This window comes from Macaca fascicularis, chromosome 2 (genome assembly GCF_037993035.2).
Source record: "Macaca fascicularis isolate 582-1 chromosome 2, T2T-MFA8v1.1".
Classification (NCBI taxonomy): domain Eukaryota; kingdom Metazoa; phylum Chordata; class Mammalia; order Primates; family Cercopithecidae; genus Macaca; species Macaca fascicularis.
In genome coordinates, this window is record NC_088376.1 from 170,169,520 (window position 1) to 170,195,836 (window position 26,317).

The 26,317-nt window shown below is 37.4% G+C and overlaps 1 protein-coding gene across 6 annotated transcripts in view; it reads left to right on the plus strand.

Annotated features, from left to right (window-relative positions):
• Positions 1–576: 576 nt before the first annotated feature.
• Positions 577–26,317, plus strand: part of CD200R1 (CD200 receptor 1) — a 44,994-nt gene continuing 19,253 nt past the window's right edge. For 4 of the 6 annotated variants that reach the window (XM_005548151.4, XM_065539191.1, XM_065539192.1 and 1 more), the window contains exons 1-2: positions 577–906; positions 22,962–23,030. In XM_005548151.4, the coding sequence (XP_005548208.3) occupies positions 840–906; positions 22,962–23,030 (136 nt within the window). In that variant the 5' untranslated portion in view covers positions 577–839. The remainder of the gene's footprint in view (positions 907–22,961; positions 23,031–26,317) is intronic. The other 2 variants (XM_015446427.3, XM_045385434.2) reach the window with 1 other exon arrangement.

Consider the following 26,317-nt stretch of genomic DNA (forward strand, 5'->3'; position numbering starts at 1 on the left):
AGAGGTCCGAATGATATAGCTGCAAGCCAAGAAATGCAGGCATTCTCAAGTCGCTGGAAAAGACAGGGAACAAATTCTGCCCGAGTCTGCAAATGGAGTGCAGCCCTTCCAACACCTTGATTTTAGTCCCCTAAGGTCCATTTCAGACTTCTGATCACCAGAACTGTAAGATAATAAATGTTATATTGTCTTAAGCCACTGAGTTTATGGTAATTTATTACAGTAGCAATAGGAAGCTAATACACTTATGATGTTTACAGGGTTGTGTGTTGACTCCCATTATAGACAGTAATTTCACACAATAATTTTCAAGGAAAAATACTGTTTTCCAGACTTGAATACTAAGGCCATAAAGCTCTTCAACCTGGAGAAAGCCTCTAAAAGTTATCATGAATGGGAAATTTACAAGGATGGGTCAAAATAGATCAATATTCTGTTTTACTCTTTGGTACAAGTTTAGACAAATCTGTTTATCTTGGACATGTTCAGTGCCTTACTGTAAAATGTATCTGTGTACAGCAGAAGTGAGAGGAGAACCAATGAGCTGAGAGATAATTCGATCAATCTGCTTCCTCCGTCTTTGCTTCAGGGCTTCATACAGGAAATCTATTGCTGTGTCAAGTTCCAGAGAAAAGCTTCATTCGTCCAAGTTACTAATCAGGCTAAACCACATAGACGTGAAGGAAGGGTCTAGAAGGAAGGGAGTGCCCCGCTGTTGATGGAGTAAGAGGATCGTGTACTGAGAAGTTGACCAGAGAGGGTCTCACCATGCACACAGTTCCTTCTGTACCTGTGTGGAGGAAAAGTACTGAGTGAAGGGCAGAAAAGAGAAAACAGAAATGCTCTGCCCTTGGAGAACTGCTAACCTAGGGCTACTGTTGATTTTGGCTGTCTTCTTAGTGGCTGGTAAGTTTGAATTCTCTTTGGGAGAACAGTGAGAAACCTGGTCTCAGATCTTCCTGAGTTTATTTTTTGTCTTTCTTCTGGGGCAATGCAAATCAATTGCAATAATAGCTATAGGGGGTTGCTAAATACGGGTTACTCCCATATCTAGTTTACTTTATCATCCTTTTTTCCGGTGTCTTGCTTATTTTACTTTGTATCCTACTGCAATATACAGATCTCTATAATTTGTCTTACTGCCCACTTCCTTATTTCCTCCTGTTTTTTGAACAAGGCAGGATAAATCAAATACATGCTAGCAGCAATCAAAGGCACTTAGGTTCTCTTTATCTTATTCTCTGCCCCCACCCCCTTTTTTGAGACAGGATCTTGCTCTGTTGCCCAGGCAGGCGTGCAGTGGTGCAATCATGGCTCACTGCAGCCTGTAACTCCAGGGCTCAAGCAGTCCTCCCACTCAGCCTCTCGAGTGTCTAGAGCTACAGATATGTACCACTATGCTTGGCTAATTTTTAAAATTTTTGATAGAGATAGAGTCTTGCTATATTGTTCATGCTGGTCTTGAGCTCCTGGCTTCAAGCGATTCTCCCACCTCAGACTCCCAAAGCATTGGGATTACAGGTATGAGCCACTGCACCCAGCCTCTTCTCTCTTAAATTTTTTCTTAAAAAATAAGACCCCTAACTCATTTAGGTCCACATTGCCAGTAGCATAGATTAGGGCAGTTTATTGCTTTCTGTCACTTTCGATGATTAGGCACTTAAAAAATATAATATGCTTACAGTTACAGTGGTGTGTCTGTGATGTATGTCTGTATTTATCTTCAAGATGTGTGGGCTGTAAGAGACACTACGAGTTAGAGAACACACTCTTCAACATCTAGGTTCCTATAGAAGTTATAGAGAACTTGGGCCACTGTGGGGGTGTCCTGGTTTCACTGTAGAAGATTAGGAGTTGGTGTGGGAGGGAGTTTTCAGGTTTCACTTTTAGTAGACGGAGCAGCTGCGAGGGAAGAGTGTAGTTGGTTTTAAATGTTATAATTTGATAATTGAAAGAAGAAAAGGTATTTTTCCTAATTTCTGAATGACTTCCAGCAAAAAATCTACTTTCCACATGTTAATCTTACTAGTGAGCACATGCAAAATAACTATACTCTATGTACCTTTCTATTGAGAATTTTCACATGCTTTTCCCCCTTTGATCTGCACAGCAACCCAGTGAATTAGACATGGAAGACACCTCTCCATTTTACAAAGGTAGAAACGGAGGCGTAGAGAGGTAAAATAATTTGCCCAAGGTTAGATATGACTAGTGTGCGGCAGAATCACAATCAGCAATGATATGCATCAGTAAGCAACACTAAACATTTGAGTGGGCAATTTTCCTCATTATTTAACCATTGTGCTTTTCACCGAAGAGCATCAGTGAAAAAAGTCAAGCCGATGCTTTTAGCCTTAACAGACTGTTCCTCACCTAAAAAAGTCGAGTGATCTGAACCTTTCAGTAGTTGAGATCTCGTTGTAGAAAGCTCTTATAGAAACTTGTGCAGGACCCAGCTTGGCTGGGGCAGCCAGATAGGCAAGGAGCTGTTTATGTCACATTGCACTGTTACTTCTGGGAAAAGGAAAAAAAAAAATGATTAAAACAAAATTTATAATTTTCAATTTTAAAGGTTGAAAAGTTTAAATTTTAAAACTATTTCTGAACACAACTAGAAAAGACTACATATATCAGATCATGAAGTCTATGCTTACGTTATTGTAAAGTTATTAAATGTTTAAAATCAAGATGTAAAAAAAAATATTACTTTACATGTAGTGATTTGGTGTGATAGGTTTACCATGACATGATTTAGAATAATGAGAAGCATACCACTTGGGGAAATGACTTTATGTCTTTATTGCTAAAACTGCTATGTTATTAATATTGCCAAACAGAAAGAACTCGCTTTGTACAAGATAAATTCACAAAGGAACAAGGGAGCTAATTATTTAAATGTAAAACATAGTATTCATTTGGCTTTCCTATTTTTGTTTACTTATTTGCTTATAACTTCAAGCAGCTTGGTAGTTAGTAAACAAGATTTATCCAGAAAAAAACCTGAGGGGAAAAATAAAAACAACCTAAATTGTGCACATCAGAGCAATATTCCCAACCTTATACCTGGTCCCCTTCCCGGGCACTCCCCATACCCAGTGCCACTTCCTCCTTCTTTTAGCCCTATTGTCTTCTAGATTTTTTTGTATGTGTTCAAATTATATTTTGGTGTTCCAATTAAAATTATTCCATCTTTTATAAAAGCTACTGATTTTGTGATTATGAGTTACTAAAAAGGAACCCTCCACTTCTTTCCTTCTTTGGGCTAATTTTTATTCACTTATTGTTGTCTTCCACTAGAGGACAGACAGTAACAACAAGAGGAGATAAAAATTAAGACAGGGCTCTAAGGTAGCTTTGGCAGATTTGCAAACAATGGAAAAAGATTAAAAACAATTGTGCAAAAGAAGGGTTTTGTCCTTATTAATAATTTTAGTCCCATCTTCCTTTTCTAGTTTGCAGTATTTGAGAATTTACGTTATAATACTTTATAGGTGTGTTTTTCTCTAAATGTTCATGCTTAAGCAATTAATTAATTAAAAGTCCTTATTAATGTGTATGTGTGTGTGTGTGTGTGTAGAATAGTGCCTAAAAGTTATTAGCAATCTAAATTAGAAAGACAAAAGTAAGATGAAACAATTGGTGAACATTTAAAATCAGTAAATCTTGAAATTGTATATGAAACTAGGACAAATCTAAAGCAGGGAGAAATTACAGTGGGTTGGAGTTGTGGAAGATTTTGTGGAGATGGGTCTTGAGCTAGGCTTTGAATGACAGGTTTGGATAAATGGGGAAATGCAGAAAAAGGAATCGGAAGGATGGGATGTGTAACATGTGCAAATGCAAGGTGCTTCAGAGAGAGAGAAAGAGCTGTAGCTTGCAGGAACAGAGATTGTGTGTTAAATGATAGTAGGAAATAAGGCTGGATTTTGGGGGTCCTTAATAGCTCAATAAAAGAACCTGGGTATTAGTCAGTAGACAATGAGGAGCCATCTGTTCTTTGGTGAACAGGAAAATTTATAATTGAGTAGGAGTTTTGGAGAATAATGTGGTAACAGTGTCCCATTGAGTGGCAGTGGCACTAGGTAAAATATTTATTTTGAAACATGAGTCAAGAGCTTCTACCCTGGGGTTCTCATTTGAAAAAAGTTATGTGATGCCACTGAGATATATATGTGACTGAGAAGGGAGTTACGTTGTGGAGGAAGATGTTAAGTTCAGTATAGGAAGGGAGGACAAGTAGGAGGAAAATTTCTGCAGATACTTGGAAATACAGTCAGCCCTCTGTATTGCATCCCTGGATTCAACCAACTTCTGTTGAAAATATAAAGGGAAAAAATAGATGATTTCATTAGTACTGTACGTGTACAGATTTTGTTGTCATTTCCTAAATAATTCAGTATAATAGCTACTTGTGTATTATTTACATTGTATTAGGTATTATATGCAATCAGAGATGAAAGTATATGAGAGATTGTGCACAGGTTATATGAAATACTACACTATTTTATATTAGGGATTTGAGCATCCTTGAATTTTGTTATCTCTGGGGGTCCTAGAACTAATCCCCTAAGGACACTGAGGGATGACTGTATAGAAAACTCCAGTGTTTGTGAATCATTCATGAAGTAGATGGCCCATCCCACAAACAGAATAAACATAGGGACAAAAAAAAAAATAGAATAAGCACTAGAGATATTTGGATTTGGGCTCTAAGAACCATACTTATCTCTTTCCAGTCTATAAAAGATAGGAAGACCTGAGAAGAGACAAGGGAGCCAAAGTGGAGTATCAGTTGAGTGCTTAACTTCATGTAGGAGGAGATACTCTTCTGAAATTGAAGATTAAGATGAGACATTACATATAGGGATGCTAGTAGGTTGAGGATGGCAATAAGGTAATGGGAACAAATGAGAGAGTTTACAGTAGATAAATTTCCTCCCAGTAAGGTCATGAATATTTCAGTTAATGGTGTTTAGTTAATAAAATGACCCAGTTGTTGTTTGATTTTATGTTGTGTCTGAAAAATTAACCTGTACATTGATTAAAATGTAGTAACCCTCAACACATTTTTGCATCTTCTCCCTTATTGTCACTCACATACATTTGTCAATTCCTGATTGGAATTTGGGAGGAGATCTGTGGTTATAAAATAGCTTTGGACTGTGTGATGCTAGTACCCCCTAAGAATCAAATCAACAATCATTACTTTTTAAATAATAATAATAGTAATAAATCTCACTGATTTATGTAATTCATAGAATAGGCACAGTCACAATCAGCCCTTTTTTTCCCAGGAAGAAATGACATTGTTCATGCATTGACACTAAGCAACTTCAGAGTTTTTCTCGCTAGAATTTATATGCCTAGACCCCATTCTAAGACCAAAATCTGGTTTGTATTTAAGGAAAGCAATACCAAAGAGTTCCAGGATTAAAGCAGGGCTAAAAGTTTTTCCATTTCTTTTTTGAGATAGGGTCTCACTCTATCTGTCACTCAGGCTGGAGTGGAGTGGCGCAATCATGGCTTACTGCGGCCTTGACCTCCCAGTCTCAGGTGATCCTCCTGTTTCAGACTCCCAAGTAGCTGGGACTACAGATGTGCACCACCATGCCAGGCTAATTTTTTTTTTTTTTTTTTTGTATTTTTTGTAGAGGCAGGGTTTTCTCATGTTGCCCAGGCTGGTCTTGAACTCCTGGATTCAAGTGATCCTCCTGCCTTGGCCTCCCAAAGTGTTGGAATTACAGACATGAGTCACTGTACCTGGCCAGTTTTTCCACTTTTGAATAAATAATTTTCTTTAAAAATCTCTGCTACGTTGACTTATTGATACTGTCGCAGGTTCTCTTAGAAATTAGACTCTGAGATAGAGTTTTGTGTACAGGATGCTTGTGAGCAGAGGGAGAAGTCTACCTGCAATCTCAACCAACTGACACCCTCACCTGACCCCACAGGGAGCTCAGGAGCTAGAGTGGCCTTAGAGAGGCCCTGCATTGAATAAAAATGGCTGGTCCTTTATATTTCCATCTAAATCAGTCACTGGATATGGGCTCCCCTGGAAAGGGTCTGACTTTGGTCAAAGTAACTGAAGTCATCCCTGGAGAGGCTGAAAACTGAAGACTGTCTGTTGACAGTGATCCTAGTGGCAGGAACAAAAAGTCAAAGGCAATTGTTGGTGGCACATACTATATCCACTCTAGTTGTCATTTCTAATACTCTTAATTCCTTCTTGAATTTCCAAGTTTCTACCTGGTATTATTTTCTTTCATCCTGAATAATTTCTGTTATTGTTGCTAGTAGTGTAGGTCTGCTAGTGAGGAGTTCTCTTAGTTCTTAGTTTTCTTTTTATATAAAAAGAAAACTATATATTTTCCCCAATATCTTGTCTTTCTGTTCTTTTGATTGAATAATTTCTATTGCTATATATTCAAGTTCACTGACAATTACAATTTCCTTTCTCCTCTCCATTCTTCTGTAAATATTGTATTTTTCAATTTTAAGATTTCCATTTATTTGTTAAAAGTTTTTTTTTCTCTGCTAAGATTTTTCTGTGTTTTTATTCATTCATCGTGAATATATTTTTCTTTATGTCACTAAGCATAGCTGAATGTTGCTTTAAGACTCTTGTCTGAGTATTCGAGTGTCTGGGTCAGCTTGAAGTTGTTAGTGTCCCTTAATGTATTTTCTCCTAAGAATGGGCCACATTTTCTTTGTTCTTTGTAATTAAATAGTTTTATTTGGGTTTTGAATGTTACACAGATTCTGTTGTATTACTGTGTTGATATTTTACTTGGTTGGACTCAAACTGCAAACTCTACCCCTTGAACAGTATCTCAAATCTCAGTTCTTTTACAGGTAGCTAATTTGCTTTGACCGTGACCTGCAATGTGTGGTTTAGAGTCATCAGAGATATGCGTAGAGTGTATGCAGAATTTGGAACTCATTTACTCTGACTCTATCACTTTTCAGAGAGTAAGATTGCTCTAAAATCTGCCTGCTGGTTCTTCAGAGAACTGTGGGTTTTCTATTAGTTTTAGCTGCCTACTGTGGTATCATCTGCAGCCCTGTCTGGGGCTAACATCAGTAAAAATGGGGAAATAATGGGAACCTACACCCACAACTCTGAGTCCTTATTTCCTTCTTCCAAGCATTGACACCGTTCACAAATTTTTCTGCTTCCTCCACTTTCCAGTAACCTCGGGTAGTTGTTTTTATATTTTGTCCACAATTTATAGTTCTTACCTGTGGAAACTCACTGGCCCATAAAGAAGTGAAACTTTCTTCAAATATACATATTTTAAAATATTATTGTATTTTTACAACAATATTATTGTATTTTTACAACTAATATTGACTTAATGGTTATATTGTTTTGGATGTTAAGATTGAATATGTTATTATTGCCTTTTTGCTTTCTAAATTTTATCCATGCATTGGATGTTTTGGTACATTTCACTTTTCTCAATAAAATTTCATTCTTCTTTTCCACAATTTCTAGTAAAATTTCTAAATACGAATTTAGATACCAATTTCTAATACGAATATAACTCTGTGTTGGTTCTAAAGATCAGTTATGTAATTCTAACCACTAGCTGTTTCATCTTTAGAAATTGCTTAACTTCTTTTGACAGTAATTTCCTCATTTGTGAAATGAAGGAGATGTATGACACTATTAAGAAGTATAAAGCCTTCAGAAAGGAAGTACTTTAGAAACCTTCTAATTAAAAATCTTTCATTTTATACATGGGACAAATAAAGCCCAAGCGTGTATGTGGGATTGCTAATCATATCACACAGCTTTCTGGGGTATGAGCTGAGTTTTGAACACCTTCATAGTACAAAAATTAGAGGGCAAAGGGATGGGGCAAGTGTGTGGGAGGAAATCTATGACTTTTAGATGTGATACATTTGAAATGACAGCAAGTATTCAAGTGGGGATCAATTTTAGCTAAATGTTTGAGATTTTTGCTTAGGAAAAATAAGTCAAAGCTAAAATGTGGGCGGGTTATTCTGTCAACCAGTAATTTAGAGTGTCTGTCATGTATCAGTCACTGTGCTTCATGCTGTGGACATTTGATCAAGACAGACACAGGTCCTGCTCTCATGGAGTTTAAATCTGCTGGGAAAGATAGATATTAAATCAATTACTGCAAATAAATAATGTGCAAGTGCGTAAGGATAAATGTAGGGTGACATAGAAATGTGTAATCGGTGAGTCTAATCTGGTTTGAGGATCAAGTTAGGCTTCTCCAAGGAAGTAATGTTTAAGATGAAGATGAAGAGAAACAGCGAGGTAAGAAGAGTTGAGGGATGAACATTCCAGGCAGGTCAAACAGGCTTACTGAAGGACAGAGGGAGCTAAACTGACTGGAGTGGTGAAAACAAGAGGAAATCACCTGTGTAGAGATCTACTTGAAGTTCAAGGGATTGAGGAGCAAGAGGAGAGAAAGTGTAAAGAGAAAAAGCAGCTGAGACTTTGGTGAATTCTGACATTAGGATGCCCAAGGAGAAAGATAGCTTGCAGAAAAGATATGGGAGGAGGCAGTGAAGATAAGGAAGGAGACAGAGAAGGGAATGCATGGGTGTAAGTGGGAAGGCTAGGAAAAGGGTTTTAGAAGGAGAGGAAAGTGGTTAATTGTATTAAAATCCACCAACAACTTAGGAACACCAGCACTGAAAAGAGGCCAAAAGCTTGACTATAAAAGGGCTGGTGACCTTGAAAATTGCAGTTTGAGTAGATAGATGTGGGAGCAGCGAGATTGCTGGTATTGAGGAGGGAGTGGGTGGGAAGGAAATTGAGGCTGTGGGCACAGACCACTCATTCTAGAAGTTAGGCAGTGAAGAAAGGAGAAGGGATCCTAGCTAGAAGAGGAAGTAGCATCTAATAAAGTTTTTTTTTTTTTTTTTTCTACCAACATAGGGGAAACCTGAGTGTATTTAAAGGGTATTATTTGAGAAATTTCAATGATTTGGAAGAAATATTTTTCCAACCAGTATGTGTTTATGTAGTTTTAGTTTAGTAATTTCTTTTCTTTTTCTCTGCCATTTTGTTACTTTACCATGAATGCTACCTTTTCCTAAAAGGTTTATCTACTACATAATATGAGAATATCTGCTTATATGATTCATTTTGTGGTGCTGATAATTTCTTGAAAGAAAATGTCCAAATAGTAAATGTTTACAGGTCCCCAATAATAAAATCTAGCTATTTTAATTCTTCACAAAATTATCCTACTTATCTTTAATTGGCTCTTCCCTAGTTGTTCCCCAGGGATGGTTCTAAACCAGTAATTTTAAGGTAGTTGCCAGACAGAATTCCCTCTAGAGCCTAAGATTGCCTATAGAGCTTAAGCCTGCATAATCAGACTTTTCTAGTATATAGGGATCTAGACTTTCACAAGTCTTTTCAGGGTGTTCTGATGGGTGCCAGGGTTCAGAACACTGCTCTGAGTCTTTTCTAGTTTCCTCATCACCCCAACTATCCTCATGTCCTTTGCAGACAGCTGCTCACCTCCTGATTTACCATTGTCCAGTGTGGACTTCTTTAATGTCCACAGATGGTAAGGTTTCTGAGAGCAGGGACCTTGCCTCATTCAAGCTGCCATTTCCTAAGCTCTGCCGAGCTACTTGCCACTAAGTAGGTACTAACAAGTGTTTGTTAACCCGCTTCCTCAAAATGTTTCTTGTGTCTGTAATAATTCTTAACCTTTCTGTTCCCCTCTTAGAGATGAAATATCAATCTTTTCAAAAGCAAACCTGCTTTTTGTCTCATTCCTTCTAGTACCTCTGGGATCCCGCTTGACCAGTTAGCTTCCTCATTCTTGTAACTTCTGGCTCTCCCTCTTTCTGTCTATGAATGTGCTGTGTTCCCCTCTATTATTAAATCCTTTTTTTTTCTATTGAGACAGAGTCTCACTCTGTCACCAGGCTGGAGTGCAGTGGTGCGATCTTGGCTCGCTGCAACCTCTGCCTCCTGGGTTCAAGCAATTCTCCTGCCTTAGCCTCCCGAGTAGCTGGGACTACAGACACGTACCACTATGCCTGGCTAATTTTTGTATTTTTAGTAGAGACAGGGTTTCACCATGTTGGCTGGGATGGTCTTCATCTGTTGACCTCGTGATCCGCCTGCCTTGGCCTCCCAGAGTGCTGGGATTACAGGCGTGAGCCACCACACCTGGCCTGTTAAATATCTTCTTGATCCGTCATAGTTCCTGATGTTGCTCCATCTCTCTCTGTCTTTCAAGTTTAACATGAAAGGATGAAACCAGTGTCATTTCTCCCATTCTTTCAAGGTCAGCATTCTTGAAAGACTAAGTCTACATTTGTTGACTCCATTAACTCTGATCAGCCCCTTTCAATCTGGTTTCCACTTGTACTTCTTTTTTTTTTTTTTTCCTTGTTATACTTGATGTTCTAGGGTACATGTGCACAATGTGCAGGTTTGTTACATATGTATACATGTGCCATGTTGGTGTGCTGCACCCATTAACTCATCATTTACATTAGGCATATCTCCTAATGCTATCCCTCCCCCCTCCCCCCACCCCATAACAGACCCTGGTGTGTGACATTCCCCTTCCTGTGTCCAAGTGTTCTTATTGTGCAATTCCTACCTATGAGTGAGAACATGTGGTGTTTGGTTTTCTGTTCTTGCGATAGTTTGCTGAGAATGACGGTTTCCAGCTACATCCATGTCCCTACAAAGGACATGAACTCATCCTTTTTTATGGCTGCATAGTATTCCATGCACAGAATGTATATGTGCCACATTTTCTTAATCCAGTCTGTCATTGATGGACATTTGGGTTGGTTCCAAGTCTTTGCTATTGTGAATAGTGTTGCAATAAACATACCTGTGTATGTGTCTTTATAGCAGCATGATTTATAATCCTTTGGGTATATACCCAGTGATGAGATGGCTGGGTCAAATGCTATTTCTAGTTCTAGATCCTTGAGGAATTGCCACACTGTCTTCCACAATGGTTGAACTAGTTTGGAGTCCCACCAACAGTGTAAAAGCATTCCTATTTCTCCACATCCTCTCCCGCACCTGTTGTTCCTGACTTTTTAACGATCGCCATTCTAAATGGTGTGAGATGGTATCTCATTGTGGTTTTGATTTGCATTTCTCTGATGGCTAGTGATGATGAGCATTTTTTCACGTGTCTGTTGTACTTCTTTGTTAAACTTACTCTCTTTCAGATCTTAAGGTCACTGATGACCTTTTTGTTACCAAATGATAAAGCTTCTTAATTCTTAGGTTAAGACTGTTCTGCATATGTTTTATTCTTGATTGTTCCTGTCTTGAAACCTCTTCTTTACTTGGTTTATTAGTCCGTTTTCACACTGCTGATAAAGACATACCTGAGACTGGGCAATTTACAAAAAAAAGAGGTTTAATGGACTTATAATTCTATGTGGCTGGGAAGGCCTCATAATAGTGGTGGAAGGTGAAAGGCACATCTCACATGGCTGCAGACAAGAGAATAGAGCTTGTGCAGGGAAACTCCCATTTTTAAAACCATCAGATCTCATGAGACTGATTCACTATCACAAGAACAGCATGGGAAAGACCTGCCACCATGATTCAAATACCTCCCACTGGGTCCCTCCCACAACATGTGGGAATTTAAGATGAGATTTGGGTGGGGACACAGCCAAACCATATCATTCTGCCCCTGGACCCTCCCAAATTTCATGTCCTCACATTTCAAAATCAATCATCCCTTCCCAACAGTTCCCCAAAGTCTTAACTCATTTCAGCATTAACTCAAAAGTCCACAGTTTAGTCTCATCAGAGACAAGGCAAGTCTCTTCCACCTATGAGCCTGTAAAATCAAAAGCAGGTTAGTTACTTCCTAGATACCATGGGGGTACAGGCATTGTGTAAATACAGTCATTCCAAATGGGAGAAATTGGTCAAAACAAAGGGGCTACAGGCACCATGCAAGTCCAAAATTCAGCAAGGCAGTCAAATCTTAAAGCTCCAAAATGATCTCCTTTGATTCCATGTCTCTCATCCAGGTCATGCTGATGCAAGAGGTGGGTCCCCATGGTCTTGGGCAGCTCTGTCCCTGTGGCTTTTCAGGGTACAGTCACCCTCCCAGCTGCTTTCATGAGCTGGTGTTGAGTGTCTGTGGCCTTTCCAGGGGCAGAGTGAAAGCTGTCAATGGATCTACCATTATGGGGTCTAGAGTGCAGTGGCCCTCTTCTCACAGCTCCACTAGGCAGTGCCTCAGTAGGGTCTCTGTGTGGGGGCTCCAACCCCACATTTCCCTTCCATACTGCCCTAGCAGAGGTTCTCCATGAGAGTCCTGCCACTGCAGCAAACTTCTGCCTGGACGTCCAGGCATTACCATACATCCTCTGAAATCTAGGTGGAGGTTCCCAAACCCCAATTCTTGACTTCCATGCACTGGCAGGCTCAACACCACATGAAAGCTGCTACAGCTTGAGGCTTGCACCATCTGAAGCCATGGCCTGAGCTGTATGTTGGCCCCTTTCAGCTGTGGCTGGAGCAGTTGGAACACAAGGGGCCAAGTCTCTAGGCTGCACACAGCATGGGGATCCTGGACCTGGCCACAGAACCATTTTTTTCTCCTTACCCTCCAGGCCTGTGATGGGAGGGTCTGCTGTGAAGACCTCTGACATGCCCAGGAGACATTTTCCACCTTGTCTTGGGGATTAACATTCAGCTCCTTGTTACCTATACAAATTTCTGCAGCTGGCTTGAATTTCTCCTCAGAAAATGGGATTTTTTTTTTCTATGACACTGTCAGGCTGCAAATTTTCTGAACTTTTGTGCTCTGCTTCACTTATAAAACTGAATGCCTTTAACAGCACCCAAGTCACATCTTGAATACGTTGCTGCTTAGAAGTTTCTTCTACCAGATACCCTAAATCATCTCTCTCAAGTTTAAAGTTTCACAAATCTCTAGGGCAGGGGAAAAATACTGCCAGCATCTTTGCTAAAACATAACAAGAGTTACCTTTGCTCCAGGTCCCAGCAAGGTCCTCATCCCCATCTGAGACCACCTCAGCCTGGATTTCATTGTCCATATCATTATCAGCATTTTGGCCAAAGCCATTCAACAAATCTCTAGGGTGTTCCTAACTTTCCCACATTTTCCTATCTTCTTCTGAGCCCTCCAAACTCTTCCAACCTCTACCTGCTACTCAGTTCCAAAGTCGGTTTGCCATTTTGAGGTATCTTTTCAGCAGTGCCCCACTTTTCTGGTACCAATTTGCTGTATTAGTCTGTTATCACACTGCTGATAAAGACATACCTGAGACCAGGCAATTTACAAAAGAAAGAGTTTTAATGGACTTACAGTTCTATGTGACTGGGAAGGCCTCACAATAATGGTGGAAGGTGAAAGGCACATCTTACATGGCAGCAGGCAAGAGAAGAGAGCTTGTGCAGGGAAACTCCTGTCTTTATAACCATCAGATCTTGTGAGACTTATTCACTATCATGAGAACAGCATGGGAAAGACCTGCCCCCATGATTCAAATACTTCCTACTAGGTCCCTCCCACAACACATGGGAATTCAAGATGAGATTTGGGTGGGGACACAGCCAAACCATATCACTCGGCTTTATGGCACTGCATTTACATCCTACTTTTCTTCATTGTTTTTGTTAAGTGCAATGCCTCCAAGAGATCTCTAATTATAAATGTTTGCAAGGCTCTAGTTTTGGCCTTTTCTCTAACATCAGAGACTGCTGTTTGGCAGCCCATGGGTTTGCAGACACTTTTAGCTGAGTGTGCAATTTTTTTAAAAAAAACTAGCTGCCAATTAATAATAAAATTTGGAGATTTTACCTATAATCCCTGACCTAGTGTCTGGGGTGGCAATAAGGATTAAGTCCAATGATGCAGGTAAAGTACTTAGCACTGCATCTTCATTTATAAACATTCAAAAATGACAATTTAATGATATTTTGTGGTTTTCAAAGCTCTTATATATTATTTGATAACATTTAATTAGGCCCCTACAGATAAACTTTTTGGTTGTTTTCAGTTTTTTTAAACTACAATTTCAAAACTGTTTTCAGAGTTTTTGGAAAACAATGCTAGAATTAGTATCCTAGTACATATCTTTGCATATGTTAATATGCATATGTATTCAATGTCTACATATCCATTGAACATGTTGTCCTTTATGATCAGTGATATACATTTGTACAACATCTGCCTTAGGTTAGGGAATATGTTTGTCTTCATTAACTAGTTTTGGAGTTTGTGACAGTAATTGCCTCAAAAAAATACTCCCAAAACCAAAAATGATAGTACATGTTTTGCTGAAGGGAAAATGAGAGGATATAATTCATTTAGTTATCTAAAAAGATCCAAGAAAGAAGCAAGAAAGGAAGAAGTAAAAGTCATATTTTCAAGCCATTAGAAATTGTTTAATGCTTAATCCATGCATAATTCGTAGTGGTTCATCTCTACATTCGTTATAATAACTTTGAAGATTTATTGAAGTTTGAAAGAAACTTTGAAACTTCAAGACTTGTTTAAGTTTGAAAGAAAATAGACTTCAAGGGTTAAAAGCTTGACTCACCAAATGTAGAGTGAAATAATTTTATTTGGTTTCCTCAAGCAAAATGCCATGGTATTTTTAGATTTCAATGTATATTAATTTTGTGTTCTAATTTTTGAAGTACTGTCAGTAGAACACAGAAACTTTTAGTATGAATTTCCTGGAAAATTAATGTTTGCCATTGTAACAGTATGAAATACAACATGGTTTTCAAATGAAAACATTCTCCCTCACATGTCTCACAGCATATTATCTTAATTGTTCTTCCTTCCAACAAGTACTGTAGTAAATTCATTAAAATTTAAATAACAGTAAAGTTTATAATAAGCAATTAGAATGAATTTTACTTAGCTCAGTAGCAGCATAGAGACCCCAAGTCCTATAAAGAAATGTCCATAGAAATGTCAAAATAAACCATTATACACTATTCTCTTTTGCAGCTAATATAGTTTCCTGATAAAGTCATAACCACATTAGTTAGTCCACAGTTTTGCCCCAAGTTGAGTTTCAGTTTGAAGTTCATTTATCAGACTCCTAACTTACCTGTTTGTATTCCTCCGGAAGACCTGCAACTGAAGGAAAGGGCAGAACATCTTTTTTATTTTCCATCTCCATACATTAGAAATAGTACATGAGTATTAGCAACAATGTTAACCATTTAAGTATGGCATAATACTCGCTCTCTTTTGATTAGTAATAGTTACCGAATTAGGGGTTTTTAACAGGAATGGTGATGTTTCAGAAATGTCTATCTCTAAGTTTTTTTAGAGAGTAGGGCATGCAGAGCACAGCATTTTACATTAAATAAAAACTGCTTAACATGACAAGAAAATCATGTGCTGTTTCTGAGAGCCCTTTTTTTTTTTCACTGGAGGAAACCTCCATGAAGTGTGGGTTTGCAGCGTCATGCCTGTTTCTATGTGTGGGTGTATATGCTTGCTCAGGCATAGGACGATGATGATTTGGGAAAGGAAACTTCTGGTGCTCAAAGTGAGTAAGAGGTTTCGCTAGTAGTAAAATCACGAAAGCATTCTTCCTTCTACTGATGATTTTGACTTAGACATAATTTTTTAAAAAACATTATTTTCAGTGTGAAATATCTTTGTATTTAGTTTTGTGTTTATTTGTGTAGAAGCGTATTCTAATGTTATGTGTGTGAAAACCTAATGTTTCTGATGCTGTTTTTCATTATCTCCTTTCTGAAACATCACCATCCTTCAGCTGCAGAATTCACATTTTTCTCAACCACACATGAAACATTCTCTAAGATAGATCATATGTTAGACCACTTTGTGAGTGGAAAAACAACTCAAATTGTTTTTGCTTTGCTCTCACACCATAACAATTAACACTGATGAATTCTGTGACCAAAAGTTTGTTTGTTTGTTTCTACACACCAAGCAATGAATTCTGCAGTGGATACCCGCTGGTTGTATCCTGATTCCATTCAATTCTGATGCTATTTACTTGAAGGAAAGATCAGATCCCAAGCCTCAGGTTATTTTGCCTGTGCTTCTGACTGGCTGGCTATAAGTCTGGATTCCCATGACCCCCTCCTTGGGTTCGATTAATTTTCTAGAACGGCTCACAGAACTCAGCGAAACACTTACTTATATTTACTAGTTTATTATAAAAGATATTACAAAGGATACAGATGAAAAAGTGCATAGGGCAAGGCATGTGGGAAGGGGTGCAGAATTTCCATGCTCTTTCCAGGTACGCCACCTTCTAGTAACCTCCATATGTTTAGCTATCTGGAAACTCTCTGAACCCAGTCCTTTGGGTTTTTATGGAGGTCATTAGATAAGCATAATTTATTAGCCATTGGCCACTGGTGATCAACATAACTGTCAGCACCTTTACCCTCCCCAGAGGTTGAAGGGTGGGGCTGAAAGTCAACCCTCTTGTCATGCTTTGGTCTTCCCAGTGACCAGCCACGATCCTGAAGTACTAACCACCAGTCAACTAATAAGCATACGCAAAAGACATCATTTTGGAGACTTTAAAGATTTTAGGAGTTCTGTGTCAGGAAACGGGGTCAAAACCCAAATGTATATTTTACAATATCACAGGCACAAAGCAAGTTTTAACAAATTTAAGAAAATTGGTATCATATCAAGTATCCGCTCCAACCATAATGATATAAAACCTGAAATCAGTAACAGGAGGAACTTCACAAATACATGGAAATCAAACAATATACTCCTGAACAACCAATTGGCTAATAAAATTAAAAGAGAAATTAAGAACATTTCTTGAGACAAATGAAAATGGAAATACAACATACTGAGACCTATGGGATACAGCAAAAGCAGCTATAAGAGGAAGATTTATAGCAATAAATGCCTACATTAAGAAAGAAGAAAAATCTCAAATAAACAACCGAATGTTGAACGTAAGGAACCAGAAAAACATGAACAAACTGAACCCAAAATTAGTAAAAGGAAGCAAAGAATAAATATCAGCACATCAATAAATAAAATACAGACTAGAAAAACTATAGAAAAAAATTAATGAAATGAGTTGCTTTTAAAAATGATAAATAAAATCAACAAACCTGTAGCTGATAAATTAAGAAAAAAAGAGAGACTCATATCAATAAAATGAGAATGAAAAAGGAGACATTACAACTGATACCATAGAAATACAAAGGATCACAAGAGACTGTTATAAACACAATTATATGCCAACAAATTGGATAAGCTAGGAGAAACGGATAAATTCCTGGACATATACAACCTCCCACAGTTGAATTATGAAGAAATAAAAAAATTGAACAGCCCAGTAATAAGTAAAGAGATTAAATCAGTAATAAAAAATCATCCATCAGAGAGAAGTCCAGGAGCTGTTGGCTTCACTGCTGAATTCTACCAAACATATAAAGAAGAATACTAATTCTTTTCATTCTTCCAAAAATTGAAGAGGAAGGAATACTTCCAAAGTCATTTTACGAGGCCAGAATTACCCTCACACCCAAATAAGACAAGGACACTAGATAAAAAGAAAACTACAGGCCAATATCCCTGGTAAACATAAATGCAGAAAATCTTTAACAAGATGCTAGCAAGCCAAAATAAATAGCAGATTAAAAAGACCATTCATCATGATCAATTGGACTTCCATCCCAGGGATGTAAGGATCAATAGACACAAACCAATAAACATGATACATCACGTGAACAGAATGAAGAACAGAAACCAGATGATCATTTCCATAGATGCAAAAAAGCCTTTAAAAAATTCAACATCCTTTCATAATAAAAATTCTCAAGAAATTAGGTATAGAAGGAAAGTACTCCAGTACAGTAATGATTATACATGAAAAACTCACAGCTAACATCACACTTTATGGGGGACAATGGAAAACCTTTCCTCTAAGATCAGAAGCAAGACAAGAATGCCCACTCTTGCCACTTCCATTCAACGTGGTACTGGGAGCATAAAGTTGTTAATATTTCCTCATAATGCTGGAAGTTCTAGCTGGAGGAATTAGGCAAGAGAAATAAATAAAGGGATCCAGATAGAAAATATAGAAGTTGGCCGGGCGTGGTGGCTCACGCCTGTAATCCCAGCACTTTGGGAGGCCAAGGTGGGCAAATCACAAGGTCAGGAGATTGAGACCATCCTGGCTAACACGGTGAAACCCTGTCTCTACTAAAAATACAAAAATTGGCCGGGCATAGTGGTGGGTGCCTGTAGTCCCAGCTACTCGGGAGGCTGAGGCAGGAGAATGTCGTGAACCCAGGAGGCGGAGCTTGCAGTGAGCCGAGATTGCACCATTGCCCTCCGTCCTGGGCGACAGAGCAAAACTCTGTCTAAAAAAAAAAAAAAAAAAAGTAGTCAAATCATTTCTGTTTGCAGACAACATGATCTTATATGTGGAAAACTCAAAGACTCCACGAAAAATTCTTAGAACTAAAAAATGAATTTAGTAAAATTGCAGGATACAAAATCAACATTAAAAATTAGTAGCTTTTCTATACACTAACAGTGAACTATCTGAGAAAGAAGTAAAGAAAATCCCATTTTTAATAGCTACAGAAAATAAAATACAAAGAGATAAATTGATAAATTTACCCAAAGAGATAAAAGTCAAGAAAGTATATATGTGTGTGTCTATTTCTGGATTATGTATTATATTCCACTGATATATGTGATTATCTTTTAGCCAAGACCAGATTGTTTTGATTACTGCAGCTTCAGAGTTAAGCTTAAACTTAAGTAGATTTTTTCTCTCTCTCTTTTTCTGTTGTTGTTCTTTTTAAATAAGCAGCTTGGCTATTCTAGGTTTGCATTCATATATGAATTTTATAATTATCTTCTCAATTTACACAGAAAAGACTACCACATTTTGATTGAGACTGTTCTTGAGGAGAACTGACATCTTAATAATATTGGGACTTTCTATTATATAGGGTTTATCTAATTCATCTCAGCAATATTTTATAGTTTTCATTATACAGGTCTTACACAACTTTTATTACCTTTTTTTCCTAGGTATTTTTTTGCATTATTGTAAACATTTAAAAAATTTCATTTTCCAATTTTTTGTGCTAGTATCGAAAAATGTAATTGTTTTAAAGTATTATTAGTATTTTATGTTATTACTTTATTAAGTTCATTTAGTTCTAGGAAGAGAAGAAAAACTGTTAAAGTGCATCTCTGAAAATTCTATGCCTAATATTTTACTTCTTACATAGTGCAAGATTTGATTTGTTAATATTTTGTGAAAAATTTGTATCATTTGTAAGTGTTGCCAGTTATTGTTTTTTAATTTGTAATGTGTTTATATAGTTTTGATATATAGTTAATTCTGCCTTCATAAAATGGGTTAGAAAGTGTTCTCTCCTTGATTTTCTAAAAGGATTTGGTGTAAAATTAGTATTATTTTTTTCTTACATGTTTGCTTACATTTGTCAGTGTAGCCAATTTGATAGAAGGCTTTTTATCAACAAATTCAGTATTTTAAAAATATAAGGCTTTTCAGTTTTTTTATTCTTAAGTGTCAAAAGCTTTGTCTTCAAAGAATTTGTCCATTTCAACTATTACTGTATTTGTTTAGCATAATATTGTTAATAATATTCCCTCATTTTTCCTTTCACGAATGTAAATCTGTATGAATGACCCTTCTTTCCTTCCTGATATTAGAGATTTGTGTTCTATTTTTTTTCTTGATCAATCTAGTTGTTGATTTATAAACGTTGATGATCTTTTTAAAGAAGCAGCTTTTGATTTCCTTAATTCTTTGCATTACTTGTTTCCTATTTTATTGATTTCTGTTCTTAGATTTCTTACTGTCTTTTCTCTCTTTTGTTTCTTGCATCCGTGGGCAAATTTTACACTTTTCTTCCTTTAAAATTAGCACCTAAAGGTATTACTTTTCCTAAAACCACTGTGTTAGCTGCTTATTTCAAATTTTGGCATGTTGTATTTTCATTACTATCCAGTGAAAAATAATTTCTTTATGAATCTCTTCTTTGAGCAAAGGGTTGCTTAGGAATGTGTTTGATTTCTAAATATTTGGTATTTTCTTAAAAATCTCATTGTAATTGATTTCTAATTTAATTCTGTTTCAGTTGGAGGACATCTTTTGTATGACTTTAGTTTTTTTAAAGTTTTTGAGACTTGTGGCAAAGAATGTAGTTAAACTCAGTGAACATACGATGTGCACTTGCAAAGACTGTATTCTGCAGATGCTGGGTTAGTGTTCTAAAAATATGAATTAGGTCAATGTGGATGATAGCTTTATTGGTTGTTTATAACTATGTAATGAATTACCCCCCCCAACTTAGCAGCAGATAAGAAATAGGTATTTTGAAAGAAAAATACATCTTAAGTTGATACTGATACTTTCCATTAAAATTTAGGACTGAGGGATTTTTTTTCTTTTTTTCTTTTTTTTTCGTTTTGTTTGTTTGACAGAGTCTCATTCTGTTGCCCAGGCTGGAGTGCAGTGGCTCGATCTCAGCTTACTGCAACCTCTGCCTCCTGGGTTCAAGCAATTCTCTGCCTCAGCCTCCCAAGTAGCCGGGATTACAGGCGCCTGCTACCACGCCTGGCTAATTTTTGTATTAAACTTACTTATTTTACATCTATATCTTCTTTCTTCCTCACTATAAAATTGAACAATACCAACATACAGACATACCTATCTCTCCACAACCTCACCCAACAGTGTATATTGTCAAGCTTTTGGATTTTGCCAGTTATAGATGAGAAAGGGTATTTCCAAATACTTTTAATTCGGATTCCTCTTCCCATGACTGATGTGGAATATCTTTTCATATGACTAAGAGACATTTTCACTTCTTTTTCCATAAAATCTCTGTCCATATGTTTAGTCCAGTTTGCTACAGGTTTGGGTTGACCTTTATTTTTAATCCAGCTTCATCCAGCCATATACCAGGGAGCTGAGCAAGCCACTGTTCTAAGCCCATGAATTCTGACAGTTGTCTCTTCCGTAACTTAACTATTCCCATTCAGATCTAGAATTCATAATGTCTGTGTCCAGGTGCCTTTGTAATCATGATTTTATGGACTTGCCATTTGATCTGCTTTTTTAAAAGTTTGTCTCTCAGTGCTCTTGCAATAACATGGCTTAAACTCACTTCAGTTTGGGTTAATTTGGGTTGTGTATCTATCCTAGCATATTTCTTAGGCTCTAACCCTTGATTTCTACTCATAGCAGTAAGGCTTACTTGCACTGAGATTCATAATTGGGTAACTGAAGCAACTTACTAGTCAGGAAGTCTTGGTCAAATTGCTTAATCACTTAATCTACATTTCTTTATCTGTAAAATGAGAATAATAATATCTGCTAGTTATAGAGAGATGGAAATAAAGAACATAGGCAAATTACCCAAAATCTATTCCTATTATACTCATTCAATAAATTATCTTGAAAGAACAGTTTGTTAAAGAAAATGGCAGCTGAAAGGGGCATTAGATTCAAACTTTTTCCAGAGAAACACTGAGCATTACATTTTACTCCAAAATGTGTCTCTTTGCTAGTCAGATACACTCACTGTAGATAAGCTACAAGTGTATCTTTTCCTTATGAACACATTCTAGGAGCTTTGTGCCTTGCACAGTTAGAGCCTGCCAATATCCAGCCTCAACTCCAATTATACATCCAGATTTTCTCACTTCATGGCAATACTAAGCTATTTATAACTCTTGTAAATTTGTATTTGGCTTTGTACCTCCTTTAAATGCCGTTATTTTTGTTTGCATTTTCCCTTCTGTCTTCTTGGAAAACTCCTTATGTACTTAGATCCAGCTAAAAAATTACTTATTATAGGAAAGCATGCCTAATCTCTTACTCCTGTTTTCCTAGAATTTAAACCTCTCTTCTTTTAAACTTCTGTACATCACAGGCAGCTTCGATCATTGCACTGAAAACTTTGCATTGTAATTGTTTCCCTAGCTGCTGCCTCTCCTGGATCTTAAGCTCTTGGAGAAAAGGGAGTATTGTTTATTATGATGTCTCTGTGCTAGCAGAGTACTTTGCCAATAATTGCTGCTTAAAAAGATGTGTACTACCAGTTCTCACTAAGAGCTTGCCTTACAGAAATGTCAACTTAATAGGCCATTATCTATATCACGGGTCTCCAACCCCGGGGCTGCAGACTGGTACCAGTCCTTGGCCTGTTAGGGACTGGCCTGCACAGCAGTGGGTGAGCGGCAGGTGAGTGAGAATTGCGGCCTGAGCTCCACCTCTTGTCAGATCAGTTGGAGGCATTAGATTCTCACAGGAGCATGAACCCTATTGTGAACTGTGCATGCCAGGAATCTAGGTCATGCATTCCTTATGACAATTGAACTAATGCCTGATGATCTGAGGTGAAACAGTTTCATCCGAGAACCATCACGCTCCCTTCTCCCTTGTCCATGGAAAAATTATCTTCCTCAAAATGGGTCCCTGGTGCCAAAAAGGTTCGGGACCTTTTTCCCATCATAGATTCTATGATGTGATTTCAACAATGCTTAGGAAAATCCTTTTGTTCCATACCAGCATCCAATCAATAGTCCCCACTAAACTATTTTTACCTCCTCATTGGTGCTTGAAAAGCCTGTAAAAGATAGTAAAATAATTTCTTCCACACTCAGAGATAGACTAAATGCATATAAGCCTGGAAGAAGACTTGAATATAAAGCAAGAGCGGGGGGCGGGTAGTGATGGGCACTCTGGGCTTAAAGCAGGACTATGCCAGAGTCAGGAAGAGCAAGTCAAAAGTTTATACTGGGACAAATTTTGCCAAGACTTTTGCTTGGCTGTCATAATTTAGATATTCATTGGTAACTGCAATACAAAAATAGTCTGAAGAATGTGAAAAAATATGACTTTAACTAGGAGTGAGATCTATTAATGCATGTTTCTCTCTCCCCCGATGTCTTTTTCAAAATGCATATATTCAGAAGCGGAGGGTGCTGCTCAATCAAACAACTCATTAATGCTGCAAACTAGCAAGGAGAATCATACTTTAGGTAATGTCCATCTTTTATTAATAATTCTAGTAGGGGAGTGCTTGATGTCCATATAAGTTTTACATTTCAGGATCTTGAATTGTCTCATGCATTATCTGTATTATCTAAATGATATCATATTTAAGAGTGTTGATGAAATTTTCATTCTGAAATTATTTCTATGCTTATTTAGTACCTATTTTAAGAATGGGATCACTAAACAAAACCATGGCCTATTCAAAAAATTTGTTATTCAACTTTTGAAACCTAGATTATTATCCCATAGCACTTTTTAATAAGCAGGTCTTAATAAATGTTAATGATTTATTTTCTATATCCTCTCTCAACCCTACTGTCTCCAAAATTTTTGTTTGCCATTATAATTAACATTGAAACAGAAAATAAAAGTTAATAGACTTTATTTTTTTAGAGAAGTTTTAGGATCATAGCACAATTGAGTACCGAGATTGAGTACAGAGAAAGTACAGAGATTTCCCGTATAACTCTGCCCTGACACATGCAAAGCCTCCCCCATTATTAACATACCGGACTAGAGTGGTACATTTGTTTCAGTTAATGAACCTACATTGAAACATCATCATTATCCCGTTATAAAAGTCCAAAGTTTGCGTTAGGGGTCACTCTTAGTGTTGAATATGAATGTTTTCAGGCAAATGCATAACGACATGTCTCCACCATGATAATATTTTACAGAGTAATTTTATTGACCTAAAAATCCTACCTATTCATCCTTCCCTGCCTGCTAACCCCAGGCAATCCTGATATACTGTCTCCATAATTTTGTCTTTTCCAGGGTGTCATGTAATTGGAATGTTATAGTATGCAGCATTTTCAGACTGGCTTTTTTTCACTTAATAATATGCATTTAAGTGTCCCTCATGACTTTCCATGTCTTAATGGCTCTTTTTTTTAAAGTCCTGAATAATATTCCATTGTTTGACTATACCACAGTTTGTTTCTTTGCCTGGTAAAAGACATCTTGGCTGCTTCCAAGTTTTGGCAGTTATGAAAAAAAGCTGCAATTAGCACCCATGCACAGGTTTTTGTATGGATGTAAGTTTTCAACTCTTAGGATAAATACAAAAAGCATGATTGTTGGATTGCATGGTAGGAGATTGCTTAGTTTTGTGAGAAACTGCCAAACTGTCTTTCAAAGTAGATGTATCACTCTGCATTCCTGCTACCAATTAATGAAAGCTCCTGTTGCTCCACTCCTCGCCTTTGGTGTGGAGTGGTTCTCACTGTTGTTTTAATTTGCCTTTCTCTGATGACATATGATGTAGAGCATCTTTTTGTATGCTTATTTTCCATACATATATACATTTTCCATATATATCTTCTTTGGTAAAGTGTCTGTTAAGATTTTTGACCTGTTTTTTAATCTGGTTGTTTGCTTGGACATTGCCGAGTTTTAAGAGTTCTTTGTGTGTTTTGGATAAAAGTCTTTTATCGGCTATCTTTTACAAATAGAGTTGGCCCTCTGTATCCATGGGTTTCAAATCTGTGGATCTAACCAATCATGGATTGGAAATACTTGGAAAAAAATCCACAAAGTTCCAAAAAACAAAACTTGGATTTGCCTTACTACATTGAATCCACAGGATGTAGTGATATACAGGCATTGTATTAGGTTTTATAAGTAATCTAGCGATGATTTAAAAAATACAGGTTATAATTATTTTCTTTGCTTCTTGGTAGGTAAGGTGTTCTTCCCCTCTGGCTTCTTTCTGAAGTATTTCTTTACATTTGATTTTCTGTAATTTGAAAATAATACATCTAGATGTAGGTTATTTTTGGCATTTATTCTGCTTGGCATTCTCTGAGTTTCTTGGATCTGTGGTTTAGTGTCTGACATTAATTTGGAGAAAATTCTTAGTCATTATTATTTAAAGTATTTCTTATTTTTTTCATTTTTTAAGCTACAATATAGCAACTTTTCAAAAACAAAATTTGAAATAAGTTAAAACTATTGTGATTGTAAAAAATTCTACAGAGCTCAAGGGAAGGAATGCATGTTGGTCTCAGAAATTATGGAAGTAGAAAGTTGAACTAGATGAGGACTCTCATCTCTGTTCCTCTCCTGCTTCTGCTTTATTTCCTTATTTATATTAATTTTAACTGACACATAATACTTGCACATATTTATGAGGTACGTAGTAATATTTTGATACATACAATTTGTAGTAATGGAATCATGGTAACTGGCATATCCTTCACTTCAAACATTATTTCTTTGTGTTGGCACCATTCAATATCCTCTTCTAGCTCTTTGAAAATATGTGATATATTATTGTGAACTATAGTCATCCTACAATACTATAAAACAATAGAACTTGTTCATCCTACATAGCTATAATTTTGTGCCCTTTAAGAAATTTCCTGTATTCCCCGCTTTCCCCTACCCTTTGTAGTCTATAGAAGCCTGTGTTCTGCCTTTTACTTCTATGAGACCAACTTTTTTTAAGCTTCTGCATAGAATGAGAACATGTGATGTTTGGCTTTTTGTTCTTGGCTTATTCCACTCAACATAATATCCTCCAGTTCCATCCATGTTGCTGTGAATGACAAGATTTCATTTTTTATGGCTGAATAGTATTCCATATTTTCTTGCTTTTTCATGTTTGATGTGTTTCTATGTTGATACCTACATATCTAGTGCAACTGTCGCCTCTTCTAATTTTATGGTGTGGGCTTCTTAAGAAAAAGCTTATTCATATGTAACCCATTCTAGTGATGTTCGCAAGCATCCCTATGACCTAGGTGGTGAGAGTTTGTGGCAGCAGTGGCACAGCTTTGCTGGGAGTTCGTTTGCCAGCCTGCTTTTCAGGTCATGGGTGCTTGTGTGCTCATGATGGGTTGCTCCACTTGGCATCTGGCTTGCTGGGTTTGGGACTATGGGGCTCTTATTCTGGCCAAGGGCACAAGCACATGGTTGCTTGGCTATCCTCAGGGCATGTCTGCCAGGAGTGAACCCACTGGGCTGTTTCTTAGGTTCTGGAGTGGGTGGGCAGCCCCTCAGCCAGTCTGGGGGGAATGTCTGCTGCGAGTGGGCCACCGGGTTATTTCTCAGGCTCTGGGCACAGGTCCCCCGCTGCTCCGCTGCTCTATAGGTATGTCCACCAGGGGCATGCCTGCTGAGTTGTTTCTCAGATCCTGGGTGTGAATACACCATCTGTCAATCTAGGGTTGTGTTCAGGGTAGGGGCCCCTCGTCTGTTTTTCAGGCCCAGGACATGAGCATGCAGACACTCAGCTGGCCTGGCTGAGTTTCCACTAGTGGTGGATCCA